The sequence below is a fragment of the Siphateles boraxobius genome, unplaced genomic scaffold (genome assembly GCF_051911475.1).
Source record: "Siphateles boraxobius isolate OS27281-9 unplaced genomic scaffold, OSU_SipBor_1 13, whole genome shotgun sequence".
Classification (NCBI taxonomy): Eukaryota; Metazoa; Chordata; class Actinopteri; order Cypriniformes; family Leuciscidae; genus Siphateles; species Siphateles boraxobius.
Window position 1 is genome coordinate 7,200,236 of NW_027508733.1, and position 23,699 is coordinate 7,223,934.

At 40.3% G+C, this 23,699-nt stretch overlaps 2 protein-coding genes and 1 long non-coding RNA gene across 3 annotated transcripts in view; 2 read left to right on the plus strand and 1 right to left on the minus strand.

Annotated features, from left to right (window-relative positions):
- Positions 1 to 15,326, minus strand: part of LOC143734673 (uncharacterized) — a 35,905-nt gene extending 20,579 nt beyond the window's left edge. Inside the window, exons 1-5 of the mRNA XM_077225229.1 lie at positions 15,047 to 15,326; positions 12,084 to 12,491; positions 11,718 to 11,789; positions 10,363 to 10,467; positions 10,220 to 10,270 (exon numbers count right to left, since the gene is read on the minus strand). The gene's annotated coding sequence lies outside the window, so the exon portion shown is untranslated. The remainder of the gene's footprint in view (positions 1 to 10,219; positions 10,271 to 10,362; positions 10,468 to 11,717; positions 11,790 to 12,083; positions 12,492 to 15,046) is intronic.
- Positions 1 to 23,699, plus strand: part of LOC143735396 (uncharacterized) — a 271,580-nt gene that overhangs the window by 187,252 nt on the left and 60,629 nt on the right. The window lies entirely within an intron of this gene.
- Positions 16,979 to 19,761, plus strand: LOC143735290 (SLAM family member 9-like). Its single transcript, XM_077225422.1, has 4 exons — positions 16,979 to 17,166; positions 17,566 to 17,895; positions 18,176 to 18,475; positions 18,743 to 19,761. The coding sequence occupies exons 1-4, from the start codon at positions 17,121 to 17,123 to the stop codon at positions 18,877 to 18,879; spliced, it is 813 nt and encodes a 270-aa protein (XP_077081537.1). The 5' UTR covers positions 16,979 to 17,120; the 3' UTR covers positions 18,880 to 19,761.

The window sequence follows — 23,699 nt, forward strand, 5'->3', positions numbered from 1 at the left end:
AATATTCTCATTGTCTGATACACATATGTGTAGTGGGACTTATTGTGGCTCTATAATTAAACTGATGTGCCGGTGGTAGTGAGGGTCCAATCACAAACAGGAGGGACAGTATAAAAAGGAATTGTAGGCACCTCTTGCGTGTGCTTGCCATCTGAGTCGCGTCATTGCTCGGGGACCGCCCCTTCTGTTTTCGTTGCTGTTTCCGCCTTTGAGGTAGGTGCTATTTGGCTCATTAGTGAACACAGATACGGAAGCTTGTATAAACGATTGTGTCGTTCATAGCTTCAGGATAATTCGCGGCTGTTGGCGGCCCCGGCTCTCCCGTTCATGCCTCTCTTGCAGTCCCATGTCGCCTGATGCTTTGAGGTAACGTATGTGTGCGTTGGCTAATTAGTTAGCGCCCCGATGTGTGATGTGGTGTAGTAACTGTGTGGGTTATAGCGGTGGGGATAGCTCGCTGTGTGGGCTCCGGGCGGCGGCTGCTCTCCCTTTGCATGTTCCTCTCGCATTCCCGTGTTTGTTCGGTGTGGCGTGGATGGGCGTCAGTTTCTGAATTAAAGGTACGTGAAACGTCCATTTTGTGCAGCGCCCATTCTGTTATATATTGCATATACGTTTATGTTTGTATTTTAGGAGTAATAGATGTTCTGCGCGCCTGGTGGGCAACGCTGTGTGACGCTGCTGCTTGTACCTTCAGATTATTTATAATAATAACTCTTCCCAACGTGTGTGTGCACAGCCTACGTGTTTTGTGGGACGCTTGTCTTTCAGTGCGTGTCACTGTGATTGCTGGGCGTTTTTTTACTAACTAGTCTTTCAAGTTGTGTGTTTGTTTGTTATTTTTATTTTTCTGTGTATCTTCATTTGTCATTGGTTTCATTTTTCATGTGGAGTGTTCTGATTGTTTTGCATTGTCAGTGTTTTTGCAGAATTGTGTTGTGTTTTGCAGTCTGATTTCCCTCAAATGTGCTGGTAGAAGGTCGGGGAGGTTAATAGAAACCCAGTGGTGACATCAAACCTTGATTCTCATTTTGTTGTAAATGTTTTTGTTTACTTGTCTAAATGTTTATTATGTGTGCATGTTTGGAGTAAGTGTCTTGTGAGTTGAGACCCGTAGTAATTTTTACTCTCGTTACAGGAGCCGAGGCTTCAGGGCAGGCCATTAGTAGGCCTTACGTGCGGTGGTGGGCTCGTCACAGAGTGCTGTGCTGGACTGGATTGCAGTGTGTGTTGATGCTTGTGCACGGGGGTTGAGAGTGATATAGAAGCTTGTGCGCACTGAGATTTGTGCATCTGCCGTTAAGCCTCGGCCTCCTTTTGGTCTCTTTTGTGGTGAATGCTGATGAACCAGTTCTTTCTTAATGTCCTTGTTTTAAATGGTTGTGAGTATTAAAATAAAACTTTTGTATATTTAGTATCCACGTCTCTGGCCTCCTTTGACAATCACGTTCCTGTTTGTCTTTTGTGTAAAACATTAAATCTTTAGGATTAATATTTCCCTGATAAACAGGGTGGCGTAGTCGAGTCACGCTACATTCTGGCGTAGTCGGCAGGGTAGTAGAATTTCTTTGTGGGGCTGAGACGTGGATGCTGATTGTTATCTGGGTAATTGTTGACTGTGTACATTGTATGAATGTATTAGTGTTTGGTTGTTTTTTTTCTTTCCGTATTTTTCAAGTATAGTGTTGGAGACAAAGCAGCAGCGTCATTTCAGGGGATTTGGAGCATTCCAACCGCTGTTCTCCATATCGGTGCCATTTGCTTACAGAGGTTGCTCTGGTAAGTTTTATTTAAAAAAAAAAAATTAAAAAAAAAAAAAAAAATTTAAAATGGAGGAGGAAATGCGGGAATTGAGGGATCTTGTTGCTCAGCTGAGGGCAGATAATGAGAAATTGCGTCAAGACCAGAGCCGAGCTGCTCCTTCGAGTCCAATAGCCGGCCCCTCTAGAGAATCTTCTGTGCCCCCTGCTGATCAATCAGGGAGTGGTAGTGCTGCATTAACTGAGCGGCTCGTGTTTATCCCAAGGGATCGAAAATGTCCAATATTTGATGGTAGGCCGGGTATTGGCATAAATGATTGGATAGAGGAGGCGAAAGCCTGTATAAGAACACGTCATCTGTCGGTGGCTGATCAAGCGTTTTTTCTATTTAATCATTTAACAGGAGAGGCACGTGAGGAAATTCGGCATCGCCCTACTGCTGAGCGCGGAGACCCAGAGAAAATTTATTCAATTTTGCAAGAGCTGTATGGTTGCTCCCAGTCTTATGTTGCCCTACAGGAAGCCTTTTTCTCTAGGAGACAGCGGGATGGGGAGACTTTGTTGGAATTCTCCCTGGCCCTGATGGGTCTCCTAGAGAAAGTCAAACAGAAGTCCCCTACTGCCATGTCAAATGCGGAGGTTTTATTGAGGGATCAATTTGTAGAATATGTTTGTGACGTTTCCCTTCGCCGTGAACTAAAACAATTAGTTCGCCGCCAGCCCCATTCTACACTCTTAGATGTGCGGAGCGAAGCCATCCGATGGGAGAGGGAGGGAATGCCGGGTGGAGCAAGGGGTCGAAGTCTTTCCGTTCCTGCGGCACATGGCTTTCAGTACGAAGTACAGGGAGGTGGTAGCTTGCCTAAAAACTCTGAAATGCGAGAGCTGAGAGAAATGCTAAAGTTACAACAGGAGCAGTTAAATCAGCTCACACAGAGTTTTGCCCGGTTACAGGGCCCCCATTCTCGTACCCAGCCTTTTCGGGGTGGGGTCGTTATCTGTAGGCGGTGTCAAAAACCAGGCCACTTTGCACGGGAATGTGGGGAGGAACGTGTCATGTCCCGGTTGCCGGTGCGTCCTCACGTTGATCCAGCAGTTGGGGAGGGTAGGCAGTCGCGATCTGATGCGTCGGAAAACTAATTCCCGCCGTGCTGAAGAGTCACAGCTCGGTTGGGGAAAAGGCAGACTCCGACGGTAAGAAGTTTAATTCTAGTTCAAATTCAATGTCCCCCTGTCCACATTTGGATGTTTCAATTGGTGGTGTGTCAGTCCCTTGTTTAATCGATACGGGTTCAATGGTGTCAACCATTACGGAAAGTTGCTTTGTTCAGCATTTTGAGTCACGGGGTCAAGAGCAATTGAGGTCATGTTCATGGTTGCAGTTGAGGGCCGCCAATGGTCTTTCCATCCCATATATTGGTTATATGGAGTTGGACGTTGAGCTCTGTGGAAGGATGGTGACACGATGTGGGGTGCTGGTGGTCAGGGATCCTCCTGGTGGCCTGCGCTCTCGAGTCCCTGGTGTGTTGGGGATGAATGTACTCGGGCGATGCTACCGGGAGCTCTTTGGACACCATGGCCCTGCTTTGTTTAATTTTCCCCCAGTTTCTTGTGCGCCACTTTCAGTTTTCCAAGCCTTGCAACACTGCCACCAAGGTAGTGAGCAATCATCCGTTGATACGACTAGGGTGAGGGTGCGCGGTCCTCGGGCATGTCGCGTCACAGGCGGTACCATTAAGTTTGTTGCAGCAACTTGTGCAGAACAGCTGGCAGGTAGTACAGTGCTGTTTGAGCCCTCTGAGTCAGGGTTACCTGAGGGGTTGTTAGCCTCCCCCGCTTTGGTGCGAGTGATTGGAGGCTCCGTGTATGTGCCAGTGGTCAATATAGGCACTTCTGATGTCCTGCTTTTTCGCCGTCGAGTACTGGGTACCCTCGCTAGAGTGCATGTTGTTAGTTTGCCTACGGGCATTACTGAAGTTAGACCTAGTACGGCTAGTGCCTATTCCCAGGGTACTCACGTAGCCAGTTCCACTGTTTCAGAGCAGATTGCCGCGCTGAACTTATCTGCATTGCCAGAGTTAGAACAAGAAAGGGTCAGGACCTTGCTTGGTAAGTATCAGACGGTGTTTTCTGAACATGATGGTGATTTGGGGTGCACCAGTCTCATCTCGCACGATATCCCAGTGCTAGATGACATTCCCGTACGGCAGCGACATCGCCGTGTTCCTCCTTCTGAGTACGAGGTTGTTAGGGCCCACATTAATCAGCTGTTGGAGTCTCAGGTAATCAGGGAGAGTTGTAGCCCGTATGCCTCCCCAATTGTGTTAGTTAAAAAGAAGGACGGTGGTCTTCGCCTGTGCGTGGACTACCGTCAGTTAAACGCCAAGACTAGACGAGACGCCTTTCCCTTACCCCGTATTGAGGAGTCGCTGGATGCGTTGACAGGGGCCTGTTGGTTCTCTACCATGGATTTAGCTAGTGGGTACAACCAGGTCCCGGTCACAGAGGGGGACAAGCCTAAGACCGCTTTTTGCACACCGTTTGGGTTGTTCGAATGGAACCGAATGCCGTTCGGTTTGTGCAATGCTCCCTCTACCTTCCAGCGACTTATGGAGAGGATATTCGGGGACCAGCAGTGCCAGTCATTACTTTTATATCTGGACGATATCGTGGTGTTCTCCACCTCTATTGCTCAGCATTTGGAGAGGTTGGAGCTAGTTCTGGACCGGTTGGAGCGGGAAGGTTTAAAGGCTAGGCTGGATAAGTGTGCTTTTCTCCAGCAGGAGGTGAGATATTTGGGTCACGTCATTTCGTCCAGGGGAGTAGCCACCGACCCAAGTAAGATCGAGGCTGTGGCCCAGTGGCCTCGTCCATCTAGTGTCACAGAGTTACGGTCCTTCCTGGGGTTCTCCAGCTACTACCGCCGGTTTGTAGAGGGGTTTGCCAAGGTGGCTGCCCCTCTGCATAAGCTGGTAGGGGAGTTTGCCGGTGTAAAGGGTAAACAGACAGGAAGGAACTTTGAGAATGCCTGGAGTGAAAGATGTCAGGTGAGCTTTGAGGGGTTGAAAGAGAAGCTTACTACCACTCCAGTTCTTGCGTATGCGGATTTCTCTAAACCCTTCATCTTGGAGGTGGACGCCAGCTACCAAGGTTTGGGGGCAGTTCTCTCCCAAGAATATGAAGGTAAGGTAAGACCAGTGGCATATGCCAGTCGTAGTCTACGCCCCACTGAGCGCAACATGTCCAATTATAGCTCTATGAAGCTGGAGTTTGTTGCACTCAAGTGGGCCATGACAGAAAAATTCCGCGAGTACTTGTTGGGTAGTAAGGTTGTGGTATTTACAGATAACAACCCCCTTAGCCACCTGACCTCCGCAAAGCTTGGTGCCACTGAGCAGCGTTGGGCCTCCCAACTGGCGGCCTTTGATTTTGACATTAAGTACCGCTCAGGTAAGAGTAACAAAAATGCAGATGCACTTTCACGGCGGGACCCTTTGGATCCTGGTGTGTTAGACGGGTTGGTCCCAGGCTCTGCAATTCCTGAGTCATTGCGGTCATTGGTCGGGTTGGAGTCCGCTGAAGTAGTGACCCAATGCGTGGTCTCTACGCTTCCTGGTTACTCAGCTGGTGAGTTGGGTTCGCTGCAAGAAGCTGACTCGGTTATCCAGGAGGTGTTGCGATTCTGGAGACGTGGTACTCGCCCGAGCCCTGATGAACGACGCCGGCTGACTAAGGCAGCCCTAACGTTGCTTCGTCAGTGGGACCGTCTGGTTGAGCAAGACGGTACGCTTTATCGAAGGGTTTACTGCCCTGAGGGTAAGGAAGAGATGTTGCAACTGGTATTGCCCGCGGTCTTGAAGCCAGAGGTTTTGAGACAGTTGCATCAGCAGCATGGACATCAGGGCAGAGAGCGCACACTTGAGCTAGTGAGACAGAGGTGCTATTGGCCGGGATTGTCCGCTGAGGTGGCAAGCTGGTGTCAGGAGTGTGACCGGTGCCAGTCAGCCAAGGACACCCAGCCACTTGCTCAGGGATTTATGGGGAGGTTATTGTCATCTAGGCCAAACGACATCCTCGCTGTGGACTTCACCGTTTTGGAGCCCACACACTCTGGCATTGAAAGCGTCTTGGTAATGACTGACGTGTTTAGTAAATATACCCTGGCTGTTCCAACAAGGGATCAGCGAGCCGAAACGGTGGCCCAAGCACTGGTGACAGAATGGTTTTATAGATTTGGCGTTCCGGGCCGTGTCCATTCTGACCAGGGTCGAAATTTTGAGTCCCTGCTAATCCGTCAGCTATGTAACCTCTATGGTGTGGAGAAGTCTCGTACGACCCCCTATCACCCGGCTGGCAACGGCCAGTGTGAACGCTTCAATCGCACGTTACACAATCTGTTGCGCACACTGCCAGTGTCCAGGAAACGTGATTGGGTAGCTTGTCTTCCCCAGGTAGTGTTCAGCTATAATAGCACTCCTCATCAGTCCACAGGGGAATCGCCACACTTCTTGATGTTCGGTCAGGAGCCGCGATTGCCCGTGGATTTTTTGTTGGGGAGAGAGCCACAACCAAGAGAGGGTAGTGTGCATGACTGGGTTTTGGAGCATCAAACCAGGCTACAGGTAGCCTTTGCAGGTGCACGTGAACGGTTGCAGGTGATGGCCGACAGGCGCAAGGCCCATCACGATCAGCATGTCAGAGATGAACCACTGGTGGAGGGTCAGCTGGTGTACCTCCGGGATTATGGGGTAAGGGGCCGTCACAAAATCCAGGACCTGTGGAGCCCAGTGGTTTATCAAGTGACGAGGGCACCTAAGGAGGGTGGTGTAGTATACACAATTGCGCCTGTAGATGACCTTACCAAGACCAGGAATGTGCACCGTTCACTGGTAAAGAGTCGAGTCTGTAAGGACACTGGGGCTATGGACCGTTGTAGTCCCTTCCATGACCCAGTTGTGGACACATCCTCGGTGGGTGAAGACGAGGATGAGGGGGATCTGCTGGCTGTGGTACAGGAGCAGGACCGACTCGCTGTTGAACTAGAACCGGGAGGGCTGGTACCTGAAATGGAGCTGGGCCAGCAGGAGTGGATAGATCCTGTGGGACCAGTTCCTATGATGGAGCCAGGACAACTGGGTCCAGAAGGAAGTATGGCCAGTACGCAGGGACCCCAGCCTGAGGGCCTGCCTGGGGCTGATGAGGTTGTCTTGCGTAGAACGAGACGTGTAACTGCGGGGCTCCATCCAAATCGACATCATCTTCCCCGTTCGGTGGGAGAGACGGGTGGGGCCTCTCTTCAGCAAATACAGGGTATAACAGGCATTTTTAGGCCATGGGATTAAGTGGTTTGATTTGGTTTTGGGACCGTCGGGGCGACGATCCGAGTGTGGGGGGTAGATTGTAGTGGGACTTATTGTGGCTCTATAATTAAACTGATGTGCCGGTGGTAGTGAGGGTCCAATCACAAACAGGAGGGACAGTATAAAAAGGAATTGTAGGCACCTCTTGCGTGTGCTTGCCATCTGAGTCGCGTCATTGCTCGGGGACCGCCCCTTCTGTTTTCGTTGCTGTTTCCGCCTTTGAGGTAGGTGCTATTTGGCTCATTAGTGAACACAGATACGGAAGCTTGTATAAACGATTGTGTCGTTCATAGCTTCAGGATAATTCGCGGCTGTTGGCGGCCCCGGCTCTCCCGTTCATGCCTCTCTTGCAGTCCCATGTCGCCTGATGCTTTGAGGTAACGTATGTGTGCGTAGGCTAATTAGTTAGCGCCCCGATGTGTGATGTGGTGTAGTAACTGTGTGGGTTATAGCGGTGGGGATAGCTCGCTGTTTGGGCTCCGGGCGGCGGCTGCTCTCCCTTTGCATGTTCCTCTCGCATTCCCGTGTTTGTTCGGTGTGGCGTGGATGGGCGTCAGTTTCTGAATTAAAGGTACGTGAAACGTCCATTTTGTGCAGCGCCCATTCTGTTATATATTGCAAATACGTTTATGTTTGTATTTTAGGAGTAATAGATGTTCTGCGCGCCTGGTGGGCAACGCTGTGTGACGCTGCTGCTTGTACCTTCAGATTATTTATAATAATAACTCTTCCCAACGTGTGTGTGCACAGCCTACGTGTTTTGTGGGACGCTTGTCTTTCAGTGCGTGTCACTGTGATTGCTGGGCGTTTTTTTACTAACTAGTCTTTCAAGTTGTGTGTTTGTTTGTTATTTTTATTTTTCTGTGTATCTTCATTTGTCATTGGTTTCATTTTTCATGTGGAGTGTTCTGATTGTTTTGCATTGTCAGTGTTTTTGCAGAATTGTGTTGTGTTTTGCAGTCTGATTTCCCTCAAATGTGCTGGTAGAAGGTCGGGGAGGTTAATAGAAACCCAGTGGTGACATCAAACCTTGATTCTCATTTTGTTGTAAATGTTTTTGTTTACTTGTCTAAATGTTTATTATGTGTGCATGTTTGGAGTAAGTGTCTTGTGAGTTGAGACCCGTAGTAATTTTTACTCTCGTTACAGGAGCCGAGGCTTCAGGGCAGGCCATTAGTAGGCCTTACGTGCGGTGGTGGGCTCGTCACAGAGTGCTGTGCTGGACTGGATTGCAGTGTGTGTTGATGCTTGTGCACGGGGGTTGAGAGTGATATAGAAGCTTGTGCGCACTGAGATTTGTGCATCTGCCGTTAAGCCTCGGCCTCCTTTTGGTCTCTTTTGTGGTGAATGCTGATGAACCAGTTCTTTCTTAATGTCCTTGTTTTAAATGGTTGTGAGTATTAAAATAAAACTTTTGTATATTTAGTATCCACGTCTCTGGCCTCCTTTGACAATCACGTTCCTGTTTGTCTTTTGTGTAAAACATTAAATCTTTAGGATTAATATTTCCCTGATAAACAGGGTGGCGTAGTCGAGTCACGCTACATATGCTTAACTTTATTCTTATTACTATTAACTATAATTACCCAATAATGTTGGAGATCCTACAGGTTTTTTCACAAATGCATTGGCCTTATACTCTGAGATCACAGAATATGATGGGTCAAATTCATAGCTACCAAAAAATTTGACCACTCTTTATTTCTTCATAACTGACTGTAATGTTCAATAACGTGACTCATGTGATGTATGACCATCTCCCATTAATATTTTATTAAGCATATTGATTAGATATATTGATAAATAGGCTATACTAGCTATGTGTCGCGGAATCTGACGGGTCATATTCATACCGAAAAATGTGGCCGCTCTTTATTTCACCATAATCTGAATGTAATCTTCAATAAAGTGACTCATTTGATGTTTAACCATCTCCCTTTTCTATTTTATAAAGTATATTGATCAGATATTTATAAATATATAGGGTCATCACGGAATCTGACGGGTTTTGATGCCATTGTCTAATTGGTCTAATATTTTAAAAACGGAAGCTGCACAAACAAAACGTTAACCGGCACAAACGAACGAGACTATTTAATAATTGGAGCATGTGGGGGGCTGGGTGACCTCAGAATGACCTATACATATTCTTTAAATATCTAAAAAAATATCTAAAAAAATCGAAGCAGCACAAACAATAAAGCAAAGTAACAGCACAAAAAAAGTAAAAACGATTGAGCCTGTTTTGCATTGGGTGTGGGCGGGGCCAACTTCACGCAGTGATTGACAAGAGCAGGAGGGAGAGAGCGGGAGGGAGGGGGCGGGGCAGGGGCGTGAGCGGCTCGGAATGCATTTTCAATTTGCACATTGAATTTTGCTACATTCATTGCGGGACATTTAATGAAAACGCAATCGCAAGTGTCTAAACTGTGAGTGTAAATGCAATTAAGAAAAATTACATTTAAATGATCATTTTGCTACAGTTTTTGCTTGAACATTTTAAACAGATCTAATAATTTCTTTAATACATTTTCATTTTAATTTTGCAACTTATAAAGCGTTAAAATATGTATTCAATTTACATATTAAAACATATGTATGAAATGGCAAATGTAAATTATATAATTGAATTATCATTTTCATTTTGCACCAAACGTTGCACAAATGTAATGGAAAATGTAAAATTAAATACAGAAATGCATTGCCATTTTACATATTGCATTGTCATTTTACATATTGCATTATCATTTTGCATATTGCATTTCAAATTGAATATTGCTACACATAAGCTTCCATATAAATTCTATTCTATCAGTGGAATTATAAAAATAGTTAATATACAGATACAGTCTCTTCATGTAATCACAGACTAACTGGATGATGTTTTCACATTTTTTGTGAATTAAAAAAATATCACTTGATTATTACAATTTGTGGGACTAAGAATATTTAGAGATTATATTTACAGATGGCACATCACAGAAAAACATTTTAACATTTAACTTAAACAATTTTTGACAAGGTTGTAACATACCTAAGACATTGGCACCATACTGTATTTTTATGAAAATGTTCAACTGCAGTAGTTTAGTATCTTACCTCATAATTAGACTTTCAACAGTTGCTCAAGCTTGTTTTTCTCAGCTTTTGCTGCAAGAAGAAAACACACACAATTAAATGCTACTTTTGGATAATAATGATGTTGTTTTCCTCTTACTATAGTGTCTGAATGTGGTACTTGCCATTTGTGGAGCTCCTGCGGCGATAGTAAACCACACCAACAGCTACAGACATCAGAACAGTAACAGCACCCATTACTGCTACAGAAACTGGCATCAGAACTGAACCTGGAACAGATAAACACAGACAGTCATTAGTGTGAGTGAATCTGATACAGTAAATGGATATCCAGTCATGTGAAAAAATAAATTAAACCCTCGTTAAACTCCATGGTTTTATGTATTGGGACAAAAAATCTTCTGGACAAAATGGAGAAGCCATGTGTGAAAAACTAAGGACACCCTTACTGTTAACATAGGAATGAAGAGGGTTAGTAGCAGTCTTAGCGCTGCTAATCAAATGCCTTTGATGAATTGATCATCAGCAAGTGTGATCACCTCTATAATAGCAGAAGTTCTCTCAGTTTGCTGGTCTGGAGCCTTCAGGTGTGTGTTAAGACACCAGCAATGATCATAAGCTGCTTTCACACTGCGAGCCTTAGTGCTCAATTCCGATTTATTACTCAGATTATAGATGTTTAAATTGTTGTTTTAAATGTGGATATCAGATTCCAGTGTGAACAGATCATGGTCCTGATCTGACACTCATGCGCAAAAGAACGATAAAAAGACGTCAAGCAACACGCTGTCATACAGAAACACAGAGGACACTAAAGTAAGCGATTATGCGTTTATGTAAAACCATCTTGATGACTTCAGGTATGTAAAATATTTCAAGTGACTCACATTTGCACAGAAATGTGATGAATGTTGATCTGTGACATTTGAAATGTGACTTAAAAGTCACATGAATTCCCATATGACTGTTCAGACTGAGGTCGCATAGCAAAACATCTGACCTGCATCTGAATTAGGATCACATATGGAAGTGGCCCGAATGGCAAATGAAAAGATCATATTCCATGTGATTTGTACTGTTCACATCACTTTGGGGAAAAAAAAGTGTCACATGAGCAAAAAAACAACAACTTGAATTTGGGATTTTGGGCCACATTTACCTGCAGTCTGAACGTAGCCATAGACAAATAATTGTTGCTGTCATTAATCTATGAAGTGTTGCAGGGCCATTGCCAAAACACCCAAGAGCTACACACCTCAGACTCTACAGGCCTCAGTTAGCATGTGAAATGATAGTTCATGGCAGTACAATTAGAACAAGATGGGACAAGTATGGCATGTTTGGAACAGTTGCCAGGAGAAAGAACACAGCAGCATGGCTTAGGTTTGCAAAAAAACTTCTAGAACAATGTCCTTTAGACAGACGAGAACAAAGTGCACAGAAGACCGAACGCAGCATTTCAGCACAAACACACACACTATTTCACATGACTGTAAAAAAGAAGGGAGAAGAAACATACTCCTGTCAGACTCCCGCCCCTTCTCCGTCTCGTACGATTCGTCATTGGTTTTGTCAGGAGCAGACAGAGAAGCTGGAAAATACAAGATAATTTTTTTTTTTAAAGTTTGATATATATAGGCAGTCAGATATAATCAGTTATAATTTTTAATATCATCATAATGTTGAATTATTCATAAGGTATGTCTACAGAAAAGGACTGAACAGTGTCAGTCTAATCTTGCCAAAACAGACATGATGCAGGAAATCTGCTCTGAAACAGGTTTTATACAAGGAAAGAGGATAAACTGGTCTGAATGTGACGGTTTAGACATTCAAACAATCACAAAGTCAAAAATGCTGCAGGCAAGATGATTAAATGACTCACTGCTGCTGACGGAAACGATGAATGTTTTTATGGTGTCTCCAATGTTGCTCATTTTTCTGGTGATCTTTGTGCTGTCACACTTGCTGTTTCTGTTCAAGCTTTGGCTGGTTCCTGAGCTCTTGCTTTGGATGAAATTTGCTTCATAACGTCCAGCATGTTCAGTTGTGATGTCTGTGATGTTCAGAGATCCAGTCGAATAGTCCACCACCACTCTGTCTCTGAATCTCCCGTCTTCTCCATCATACAGACAACTAGTACTGGACTCTCCATTGATCAGAGCTATGAGAGTGTCGTTGAAATACCACAGTATCTTGTCACGTTGTTGTTTGGTAACACCAGTGTTTAGAGAGACTGATCTTCCCTCCATCACTGATAGCAAGGTCAAACCAGAGGCGTCACCAACCACACCTAAAGACACAGATTAACAATAATTACTTATATGTGTGTGTCTGTGTATGCATTTGACAAGGATTTCAACAACACAGCAATGTGTTTGATAATAAGCCAATGACAGAAGATCTTAAATCATAAAGATATCCGTGGTAAATTTTTTTTTTAGATTTTTACAGCCTCATTTTACATGTAAATATTAAAATAATTCATACAGAACTATTACTATAACAGAAGAGGATTAGGACCAAGCAATAATAAAAGAGATTTAAGTTATCATAATGCGAAATTTAAAAAAAATTCTTAATAAAATGTTGATAAACTCATTATAATTTGAGAATAAACTTGTTTTAAGAAAAAATTCCTTAAATTTCTAGAAAAGGTAGAAATAAAATGTTAATAAAACTAAAACATTTTAAGAATTACATTTTATGTTGAGGTTTTTCTCAAAACAACGGCTTTATTCTCGAAATTTAATGAGTTATTTCTCAACATAGTATTTCAAGTTTTTTCCTCGAAATGTAACAATTTTTTTTCTCGAAACACGACTTTATTCTCGAATTTTAATTAGTTTTTTCCCAACATTGTATTTCGACTTTTTTTCTAAAAATGTAACAAGTTTAATTTCGCATTTATAATTATTTTAATCTTGAGATGTTTTTTTTCTTATAATTATAATGACTAATATAATGAGAATAATGAATTATAATTATAATTAATTATATTGACTACAATCTCTATATACTATAATTATTATTAATTATTATAGCTTGGCCCTAATCCTCTTCCGTATTAATACTATTTCTTAAGTTGGGGCAAACATGTGCATAGTAGTCAACTCATAATGATTAAAAAGTAAGATATCAATGCCTTTCCGACCAGTCATGATTCTAGGTGAATATATTGGACTTGTTGTCCATACTGATAAACATCTTACACCAGCATGAGCTTGCTTCCTGGTTTTAGGCCTATACTGCGCAGTAGCTGGTCTGTTTGCTTTTAAAGGAGATTGAGCACTTAAGTTTGGTTATTCAGGGAGACCAGGGGCCTGTACCATGATGGTAGTTGAACAAACTCAGGGTTACAGGATTAGTTTTGACTTGACAAAACCAAACCAATCCAACCAGGCTTTGTTGGTACCATGATGCTGATCATCAACTTTCTCTGTCAACTCAGGCTTTGATCCTGAGTTTAGGAGTTTAAGTGTGACATCAGTAGCGAACAGCCAATCACATGTTGAGAAAGAGTGAAACTGAGATAAATTTCTCGCGAGAGAAGCAGCGAAATTCACTTATTAAATAAAAGTATTAAAATAGGAAGAATTTAAACAAATTTACACAGCAAGAAGAAAACAGCTGTCTATGAAAGAGGACAACTAAAAGGAAAAAGTCTCGCTACTGTATATCAGTGCAAGTAAAAGTTGTGAAGTTATTTTATACAGCTGATAAATGTATAGAGAGAATTGAACATTTAAGCTCACATGTAGTTATTTTATAGCTTCATCTATTGATGCTAAAGCGTATTTATATTACCTTTATATATTTATTCATTTAAACTGCGTAATAATAATTGATTAACTAAAATTGTACATGTGTGATTGATTAAGGGTATAATAATTACATAAATAATATCTAAATCATACAAATGTATTATTCTAAATAAGCATCTCTAAAAACCAGACGATTTTGTCTTTAAAAATCATTTGCTATGTAGTGACCTTTAATTTGGAGTAGAAACAGGTGGAGTGACTTTATCACATCAGACATGTGTCACTTTGCTCACAGCTGATTGGTCCAAGTTCGGTTTGCAACCTGTTACCTGGAACATAACCTGCCCCGGACCAGGTTAGCCGTGGAGCGTAAGTTACTATGGCGATGAACACTGCTTAAAGCCAAACCACTTTCATGGTCCCTAAAACCCAGGGTTGTCGCAAACTAAACTGAAACATAGCTGGCTAGCCACCTAAACCGGCTTCATGGTATAGGCCCCAGCTCTAAACCAGACAGTTTATACCATTTATTAGTGGTGTTACATATGAAACAGAAGCTCAAGTTCATCTGTAGGCTATATTAAGTATTTAGGCTTGCATCGTTTCTCAGAAGATCACGTGATCAACAGCAAAGTTTCGTTTTTTGTTTAATCACTTGCGGACACAGAACAAGAAAGGGAGAGACAGGGAATAATTCATTTACATAATAGGCTACATTAAAAGCATTACATGTGTAAAATTGGCTTATGACTGTTTTTGCTGGCAGAACTAGTCAAACGGGTTGAGACAGAACAAAGGGAGTGCTGACTGATTCTGTCTTGGAAACTCGCCAAAAAATAAATAAAAACTTAAGCATTGCGCGAACTTAAACTATTTAAACGGATTGAATTAGGATGCAATTCATGGAGTGACATTGTCCTGTGCATGTGTGTGATGCATTTACACCTGCAGTCGGCAGAGACATTTATCCAAAGCAACTTACATCACATAGCCTACAGCTACACACTTTCAACTCATTCTCTACATGACAGCATTTGCTATGTCAATGCATTGCCTATCAAAAATACAAAGTCAAGTGACTTACCATTAACGAGAAAAACAAACAGAGTTAGCACACGATAACTTCCCATTTTCAGAATTTTTTATTTTTATTTTTTTGTCGCTGTTCACACTGTTAAATCAATTTAATCGAATCTTGAATTTTGCAGCATCGTCGTTTTCCCGGAGTCCCTTTGATGATAGAGGACAGGACACAGAGAAGATCACTAGAAGTTGACGTAAAGAAATATGTTTCTCTAAAGAAAGGGACAGTAAACAGTGCCTTTATTTCTTCAGCAGTCAGGCAACCACGCCTGTATTTGTACAAAATTACGTGTCCAGGGCTCCAGGCTTGTATCGTTTCTGAAACAATCACGTGATAGGCAAACAAAGTTTTGTTTCCTGTTAAATTGCTTAAGTTGCGAGTTTTAATTTGGTTGGTTGAAATAGGTTGTTGGCTGCTTTGAAAGTTTTCAAAGCAGTTATGCTTCATTTATCAATAAAAAAAAAAAATCTACTTTATTTGCGTGTGTGTGTGTGTGTGTGTGTGTGTGTGTGTGTGTGTGTGTGTGTGTGTGTGTGTGTGTGTGTGTGTGTGTGTGGATAATTATTATAACAAAAAAAAAAAACATATTTAGCCTACTTAAGAATAACATTCTCAGTTGATGAAACATGCATCATGAGCCACCAGATGGCGCTGTTCCCAGTACAAGTCTTCATTCCCAGTATGATGTCACTGATGAGCCAAAGCATCATGACCAGTCAAACCAGCAAATATCGTTGATCATCTCCTAACAAGGCTACATATTAAAGTCTGGGGAGATTAGATGGTGAGCAAACAATCAGTGCGGTTACACTTTATTTTAAGGTGACGTAGTTACATTGTACTTACACAAATAGCCTAAGTACTGAGTAATATTAATTAACTACATGTAGGCTACTTACTTAAAGTTACGGTTAGGCTCAGGATGCAATTCATGGAGTAGCCTATACTTTATCCTGTGAATGTGTGAACATCACATTAGGTACACATGTTCAATTCATGCATTTTCATGAATGCATTTGTTACATAAGTCATACATCTTCAGTGAGAAAGACTGATTTGCAAGTAGGCCGGAATGAGTCAAAATGAAAATAGAAGGATTAATTTCAAGGTAAACTAGAAGCCTGCCCACTATTTTTGCATTCGAACATAGAACATATTTTTTAACCACAGCTCGACAGAAAACCACAGCGCATGTTCTTTTCTAGCGCAGAGAAAGAACACGATTCACCGAATGTGACACCAGCAACTGAGTCAAAGTGAAACTTCTGCGGTCTCATTTCATTAAAAAAGAAAAAGTAGATTGACCTGATGGATGGAAAATATGTGTGTATTATTGTTAGGCACACTAATGTGTGTGTCAGTTGTTTGTGGGCAAAGAAGAGTGTCTTTATTTCCTCTCCTGTTAATAAGAACCTCACCATCAGACTTCCTTTTTCATGAAAACTGATACTGATAAAAGACACTGATGTTTCAGAAAAAGTCAAATAAGAGTCACAGGTAACACATTAATTTGACTCATCATTCGTCACTTATAGTGATATTTACATTTATCACATGTGAAGTTATGTTTACATCCATACAGTAATTATTCCTATACACAGAGAGAGAGAGAGAGAGAGAGAGAGAGAGAGAGAGAGAGAGAGAGAGAGAGAATAACAAAATACTAAAATAATAACCTGCCCAAATCATGTAAACTTCCTGTGGTATAGCATGTTTTCTGCCACTTTACAGTGATTCTTGATAAAGGCTTGTTGTGTACCTTTAGAGTGAAATCCAGTGTGTGGTCAGTGAAGGGTGGTCGAGTCCTGTTGGGGGAGGATCCACACACACACACACACACACACACACACACACACACACACACACACACACACACACACACACACACACACACACACACACACACACACACACACACACACACACACACACACACACACACACACACACACACACACACACACACACACACACACACACACACACACACACACACACACGCTAGATTAATTTCACAGTTCAAGACAGACAGCTTTCTGAGATTTCGATTATAATGTTACAGTGAGCAGAGAAAATGGTTCATGTTGTTTTGTTCAGCTTGTGTTTGTGGCGTCTGGATGGTAAGTTATACTTTTAATGCATTTTTGTATCAATGTTTTTACTGATTTAGTTCATGCTTTGGTTTGTATACAAAGTAATAAGTTGGATTTATGATCTTTTGGATTCAGGCATTACAGATCACATAATGGACATATTCAGTCAGCTTGTTAATAAGCTCATTCAATTCATTACAAATTGACATAAAATATCACATTAAGGTATTTGAAGAAAATGTAGTTTTACAGTCTCAAGGTAGAAAATTATTAAAAAATAATTTGTTTTAGATGTTTTTTTTTGTGTGTTTAGCAAAATCAGTGAGCGAACATTTTGGAACCATCAGAATCTGATTGCAAATGGCAAAGGCTGTGATTTTAAAAAAAAAGTTATTGTTTACGGGTTTACGTCTGTTTGTTCTCCAGGAGTGTTTGCTGGTACAGATGAAGTGAAGTCAGTGTCAGTGATGGAGGGAGATTCAGTCTCTCTAAACTCTGATCTTACTGAAATGATGGATGAAGATCAGATTCTGTGGAGGTTTGGAGATGAAAACACTTTAATAGCTGAAACAGATGTAATGTCCGACAGAGCCACTGTATTTGATGATGATCCTGATGGGAGATTCAGAGACAGACTGAAGCTGGATCATCAAACTGGATCTCTGATCATCACAAACACCACAACTGAACATACTGGAGTTTATCAACTAGAGAACATCAGAAATCTGAGCAAGAGTTTCAATCTCACTGTCTATTGTGAGTTTAACATTGGTTTCCTTTATTTGCTAATCACTTTGAAGTAGACATATCCTAAATATATGATTCTAAAGTAAAATGTAAGATACAGAATAATTTTTGACTTTCCTCTTTCAGCCTTCTGAACACTTTTCTTTGGATGAATTATTTTGATAAAGCAAGCTTTATACAGTAAAAACTCTGACAAATTTAATTTGTCATAAATCTGAAAATCACAAACTCATCACTCAGCAGATTGTATATTGTATAATTTAATCTAAATGTTTCTAATCTTTTTCAGCTCGTCTGCCTGTTCCTGTCATCATCAGAGACACTTCAAATTGCTCTTCATTTTCTTCATCATCATCAAATTGTTCACTGGTGTGTTCATCAGTGTTGAATGTGAGTGATGCGACTCTCTCCTGGTACGCAGGAATGAGTGTATTGTCCAGCATCAGTGTGTGTGATCTCAGCATCAGTCTCTCTCTACCTCTGGAGGTGGAATATCAGGATAAAAACACCTACAGCTGTGTGCTGAACAATCCCATCAGCAACCAGACCACACATCTGGACATCAACACACTCTGTCACACATGTGCAGGTACCACAGCACTGATGATATTATTCACTGAATTAATTTTTTGGTTTTACTGAGAGTGATAAAAAAAAAAAAAGATATTATGAATGAGCTTCTTTCATCATTTACTCATGGCTTTCTGAACAAGTTTGATTTGTTTTATCTGTGGAGCACAAAAAGAGATTGTGCAGAAAATGATTTGGCTTATTTCGTTTATTTTAATTTAGAGCACGTGACAGCTAAAGTCAGCTTGTTGATAATCTCAATTTAATTTATTATTTGTTTCATTAGTTTCTCCAGAAGGCCACGCCCATTGTTGTGATTCTGTTGAAGCTGTGCTGCGATTGGTCGTCACTGCGCTGATGGGTGTGGCTTCTCTGACTGCTGTTGTTCTTCTGGTCAATGACGTCAGATCTTCAAGAGGTTAACAGGAGAAACAGAACAAATATCATAAATATTGTGACATATATTCGAGTTTTAATCAGTAAAAATTAAACAACATGTGTAGTCTAATTATTTAGTAATGTGAAACAAAGCTTTGCTTACCAGCAGTGCTCAAATTGAATCAAGTCTTATGGGGGTCCCCACCATAAAAAAATAAAAAATCACCATATGAAATCACCAATTTCTGACCTGCTCTTCGCTTTCGTTGATCTGTGCTGAGCTGCTGTTGGTGGTACATACCCATATAAAGCTGTTATCACTGCATTGGCCCTGTTATGAGATCTTGCTGACCTGTGCTGAGCTCCTGCACTGCCCTCTGATAAACTGCAATGGACTGTGCTTGCCTTAGTGGAGGTTCTCTTTACGACAATGCCATGTTTTGGTTTCAATATTTTTTAAAACAAATATACATAATAAAATGTAATATACATACCGTTCAGAAGTTGAGATTGATCAGATTTCTTTTTTAAAGAAGTCTCTTCTGCTCAAAGCTGTATTGATTTGATAAAAAAAAGTAATATTGGGACTGTTTTCTATGTGAATATATAGTATAATGTAATTTATTCCTGTGATCAAAGCTGAATTTTCAGCATCATTACTCCAGTCTTCAGTGTCACATGATCCTTCAGAAATCATTCTAATATGATGATTTGATGATCAACAAACATATGATTATTATCAATGTTGTAAACAGTTCATATTTGTGTGGAAACCGTCATACATTTTGATTCTTTGATGAATAGAAAGTTCAAAAGAACAGGATTTATTTGAAATGGAATCTTTTGTCACATTATAAATGTCTTTACTGTCACTTTTGATTTATTTAATGCAACCATACTAAATAAAAGTATTAATTTCTTTTCCAATATTTCTTTTATACATTTTTAGTAACCGCAAGCTTTTGAATGCAGTGTATATTGCTACAAATGTTTCTATTTCAGATAAATGGGTTAGGGTTAGGGTTAGGTTCTTTTGAACTTTCTATTCAACAAAGTAAAAAAAATAAAAATAAAAAAATGTACACAACTGTTTTCAACATTGATAATAATCATAAATGTTTGTTGAGCATCAAATCATCACATTAGAATGATTTCTGAAGGATCATGTGATGAAGACTGGAGAAATGATGGTGAAAATTTATCACAGAAATAAATTATATTTTATATTATTGTTTTAAATTTTAATAATATTTCATAATATTACTGTTTTTAGTATATTTTGGATCAAATCAATGCAGGCTTGATGAGCAGAAGATACTTTTGAACAGTAGTGTACATGATACATTCAACATAATGATTATTTACCAAAGTAGTATTTACCTTAAAAACAACTGGATGATTGATGTGCCACTGTGATAATAATGTTTGTTCCAAAAGACTTGATTAAATGCATGAAACTAGTTTATGAAATATTATAAATATACATTGTGACAAAACAGGCTGTTAGTCTGTGTGTTGGTGGGGATTGTCAATGATTTCAGTACGATTTCCACTTCAGTGACGGCAAAGGACTGTTGTGAGTGAGTCAGTCGGACAGTCACAGACTATTCGACCATTTCAGTGAAAAAGGCTGCTTTATTCGGGAACTTTCAATGTCAATCATTGCTATTTCAAGAGTGAATCCTGCATAAATGCGGATGTAATTCCCAGAACTTTGCAGCGTGTAACTTACGTGGCCATTGGTCCTAGCAGCATGAATAACATTAGAATTACTAAAAAGCTGTAACTCATATTCATCGAGATCTCTAGCACTCCTGCAGAACCAAGACTATTAATAATGAAAAAAAGTAGCTTAAGCCTAAATGTTTCCAATTTATGCAAGGAATACAAAAGCCCCGACATGGAGTGGATATAGTAGATATATATGATAGAGAGAGAAAATAACCCCTCAAAAAAGTCAGTAAGAAGCTTTCTCTTACCAAGTGGAGATTTATTCTTCTCCATTTTTTTTAAAGCTAAAATGATCTTCACCGGAGCTTCTTCATGCCTATTAAGACCCAACGATGTGATTCTGTTCCCTCCAACACAGTTCTGGTTCCTAGTGTCTGGCATTACTCTCTGATTCACATTCATCTTGCCACCTTATCATCATCTCTGATTTGATTAATGCTTTAGCATCTCCTCATGCCCAGTGGAATGTGAATTCCTACTTGTTCTAATTCCAGCGCTTTTTTAGCTAATTTATAAGCAATTTCATTGCCATCAATTCCATAATGACCTGTAATCCGACAGCTGACCAATTAATCCATATTTAAAAGAAGATGCTTCACCTCTAATACTAAAATCTTCACGTATTGCATTATCTGTTATAAAACTTTGTAGTACTGCCAAAGAGTCAGTACATATGACTGTTCTAAGAGGTTTAGTCTCTTCAACCCACCAAAGGGCAGTTATTATTGCAGTCATCTCTATTGAGTATACTGATAAAAAGTCACTCACTCTATATCCCTATCTTTTGTCAAATTCTGGAATATTAATGCCAATACCACATTGACCTTTGGGTTCTTTAGAACCATCTGTAAATATTTCCAGATATCCATAATATGAAGTATTTAAATAACTTAAACAAGCTTCAGTATAACTTTGTTTGGTGAGATGTTCACTTTTTTCCGCTAATAAATCAATGTTTAACTCTGGTTCAGGGAGCAGCCAGGAACACAGCTTAAAGCTACTGCTGGGCCAAGCTTCAATTATTTCAATCCATAATGATTCACTGAGTTGTCAATATTCCAACCAAACCCATTGGACTTTTTAAAATATTCCCAACAATCACTAAGCACTGAAAGAGTTGGGTTGTTAAAACGTCCTTTTAACCTAACCCAATAAGTTAATGACAATTTTTCATACCTCAAATTAATAGGGGTTTCCTCAGATTCAACTAATAAAGCACTTGTAGGAGTTGTTTTAAAAGCACCAAGGGCAATCCTCAAAGCCGTAAACTGCATTCTTTCAATTTTCTTTTACAAGCTGAGCTATACATTATACAGCCATAATCAATAGTTGATCTTATCAATGCTGTCAATCTCTTTAGATGTGGGCGGTGCATTTACATTTTAAAGAGACATGGCAACTAGCCTATAAACAAACTTAATATAAATTATTGTAAATAATTAATTCACGAAATTTACTGTATCCATTGCATGCATTAATCAGATTTGTCATTTTTTACTAAAATAAAAAATATCTGAGGGACCCCCCTATAAGTCTATTTTTTTGAGGACCCCTTCAATTCGAGCACTGCTTACCAATGCTCTCTGAATTGGATTGTAAAGTTAATTTATAGGTTCATTTCCTAAATCTGGGGTATTGGGCCATCTGGTGGCCAAAGCAATGAATATTCTAAATGTAAAATGAATATTCCATCCATTTTACATTACTTTGTTGATCACAGTTTTCATTTTTTTCTTAATTTATGTTATATTGCCTTTTTCCGTTTGTTTAATAAGCAGCAACCCCGCAAATACAAATGTAAAAATATGTGTCACATCAATAAATGACTGTAGAGTTGAACTGAATACTGAATGTATAGCCTGACTTTACATCTATAAATAATGTATAGTGTTGAATATACATTTAAAGACCCAAGGACCAGATATGATGAATAAAGAGAATTGCAGTTAATTGAAGAAATTTTTACTAAAGTTACATCAGGCAGAAGTCATCTTCAAGACTTTCAAGGAGTTTGTCCTCTCTCTGTACATTCATTTTTCACAGCAATATACCCTTCACCAAGGTTAGATCACCCATATGGTTTGTGTGTATAGCCCACCTTTGCCCCATTATTAGCACCCATTTGGGACCCAAGTGAGGCCATATAATGCTCATATAAATCGGCCCCTCTTAGAGCCCACTATTGACCCATCATGTGCCCCTATGGACTACATGGGGCCCGTTTAACAAATGTCTATGGTATTATTCTAGACAGGACTTAAGTTGCATTTTATGTCCATCCTAGACTTAGAACCGGGTGTTTGTCCAGCTGGTGCAAACCGGCCAGAGGGAATCAAGTAATCAGAAGAGCCTCATTCAATTCAACAGACGCGCTAATATTCAACTAATTCACTATCACAAAAAGCTAATTGAGACATCAATTGTTCACATGCACAATAGCAGTTATTTGATTAGTTATAGGGTTATATATTTGTATTGTCTTGCTTAATCTGACTGATGTGTAAGCTAATTGCTATTAAATTATTTGTTACTTTTGTACAAAATGTAGCAGTAGGCCTACAGAATGACATTCACTCCTGCATGAAGACTTTTATTTATTTTTTCACAATTTGTTTAGTAATTTCTACAATTCAACTGAAAACAGTCCATAGTAATCACACAGGATCTCTGACTCAATAAAAATAGGACATTTTTGTTTATAATCGATTCTTGGAATTTATGGAATCTAACCTGGAATCAAGTTGATACCTAAATGACTATAAGATGAGGATGAGATGGTTGATTTTACTTGTTGCTAAAAACATAATTACTGTCAACTGTTTTTTAACTGAATTCCATTCAAACATTAAGTTAGCTAGGATATTCCTTGACAGTCAGTGCACTGCATATCAACAGTGAGGAAATCAACTATAAAACAGTGATGCTGAAAACACCTGTGTGTGCAGCTGTAATAAAGCCTCATGTGGAGAACAATACAATGTCCAGCCCTGATTTCATTCTTTCAAACTTTTACTGAATCTTGGGATGAATTGTTAGTTCACCGAGAAAATGAAAATTCTGTCATAATTTACTCACCTTCACGTTGTTTCAAACCTGTATGAGTTTCTTTCTTCTGCCAAACACAAACGAAGATA